Source organism: Amphimedon queenslandica, unplaced genomic scaffold, assembly GCF_000090795.2.
Source record: "Amphimedon queenslandica unplaced genomic scaffold, v1.1 AMPQUscaffold_13058, whole genome shotgun sequence".
NCBI lineage: Eukaryota > Metazoa > Porifera > Demospongiae > Haplosclerida > Niphatidae > Amphimedon > Amphimedon queenslandica.
In genome coordinates this window covers 77477-79104 of record NW_003546706.1, presented here as the reverse complement: position 1 = coordinate 79104, position 1628 = coordinate 77477, and the positions used below count along the sequence as shown (strand labels likewise).

Here is a 1628-nt window from a genome sequence, read left to right as displayed (position 1 = left end):
TTCCTCCATGTTTTATCCGTAATCTGACTCAGTAAACTCAGGTCTTTCCGTATATGTACGCTAAATTTTTGTACGCATGCGCAGCTCAATGAGTTCAGAATTTTCAGATGTTTCATTCACATCATGAAAAATTTTAATTTTAAGTCACAACAAAGCAGCAGTAAATATTTGTGAAACTACAAAGAATCAGTACTAAGTCTAATCTACAAAATATGAAAAATAATACTACAAAAAACTAATGCTACAAAAAACTAATACTACAAAAATGCTAATCTAAAAATAATAATAGCAGCAAAATTATGGCCTACAATACTTTGCTTTAATGTTAATAGCAATGTCATTTGCTCCAATTTTTTCCAGTGCTGTAGCTAATGACGACCAACTGGGACCTCCTTTCTCTCTCACTTTATCTTCTCCTTTTAACCAGGCAGCCATGCACTCCATCAGACAATCTTTAACACTTCTATAATCTGCTTTAATGGCTTCCAGCGTAGTGTGGTACAGTCCTAAGTGGACACCCAATGTTTTCCACTTGGCGGAATCAATTGATTGTAACTCTTCAATGACATCATCAAGATCTTTAATTTCTATGAGATTGTAATAATATTGTCATGTACATTGTACTGACACTTATATTGTATATACATAATTTGATAGTAGTATGATTAGGGCAAAATGGAAACTTTTAAAATTAATTTAACTACATGCATGCGCCCATGATGCATGGGAGCTCTCTACACCTTTAGCATGCATGAAGCCCTTATGCCTGTACTCAGGCCAAGAAATATATAGTAACAATAAATGGCAATCAAATTTCAGTACATGCAAATTTAATTTTAATTTAAATATAAACACCATGTAAATTTAATTTATTAATCTTAATTTTTAAAATGTAGTTTTGTGGGAGGTAAATATATGTTAATTATTCTTTGGGTGATTTGCAAAATTTCAACCCAACTCTAGAAAATTATCAAACTCATGAAATTACCTAGCAGTTTTGTATGAGACTCATCAGAACTAGTAAGGACTTCCTCTTTCATTCTCCTCTCAGACTAAAACAACAACAAAATAATAAATGACAATACTGCAATGATAAATAATAAAATTTACATCATTTCTTTGTGGTGACTTTGCTGTTGATGTGGGTAACATTTCTGTTGCTGGTGTTGACTGCATAGGCATAAAGTATAAAAAATAAGAAGATAAATTTTACTTTTTACCTGACTGGTATCTTTGAACCAAACCTTCTCTAGTTCAGTAAGAGCTCGGTAGTCATTTGTATTCTTGTCACAAAACACTTGAGAATCCTGAGTTGAATTTGTTGGCGGAAGTGTTATGTAATGAGGTAAAGTTGTAGTTGGGCAGCTAGTGCAGACGTACTTGAACTCGTGTTTGAATACATATTGAGTTGACTTGTTATTGGTAGTACCTCCACTGGCACACTTCATTAATAGTTCTTCAACTTCTTTTGCTGCATCTTCTAAATAACCATGAATATCTTGACATATTTTTGTGAAGGAAACTAATTTGTGATCAAGATGATGATGTTGTACATTGAACTGAATAACATCAGTACAATCGGTGACTACTACATGCTCAATACTGGTGCTGTTGGGATCCTGATAACG

At 33.1% G+C, this 1628-nt stretch overlaps 1 protein-coding gene across 1 annotated transcript; it reads right to left on the bottom strand.

The window, feature by feature from the left end:
- Nucleotides 1-93: 93 nt before the first annotated feature.
- On the bottom strand, nt 94-1622 carry LOC109585464 (uncharacterized). Its single transcript, XM_020001556.1, has 4 exons — nt 1221-1622; nt 1111-1170; nt 989-1052; nt 94-587 (listed from the first exon to the last, which is right to left on the bottom strand). Exons 1-4 carry the CDS (start codon nt 1446-1448, stop codon nt 298-300), a joined length of 642 nt encoding a protein of 213 aa, XP_019857115.1. The 5' UTR covers nt 1449-1622; the 3' UTR covers nt 94-297.
- Nucleotides 1623-1628: the final 6 nt, after the last annotated feature.

Excerpts from the sequence above, each read along its gene's own strand:
- LOC109585464 (XM_020001556.1), bottom strand. The coding sequence starts at position 1,448 with ATGAAGTGTGCCAGTGGAGGTACTACCAATAACAAGTCAACTCAATAT. Across the intron at positions 1,053-1,110 it reads AGTCACCACAAAGAAATGAT|TCTGAGAGGAGAATGAAAGA; the intron begins GTAAATTTTATT and ends TTGTTGTTTTAG. Across the intron at positions 588-988 it reads GTCTCATACAAAACTGCTAG|AAATTAAAGATCTTGATGAT; the intron begins GTAATTTCATGA and ends ACAATCTCATAG.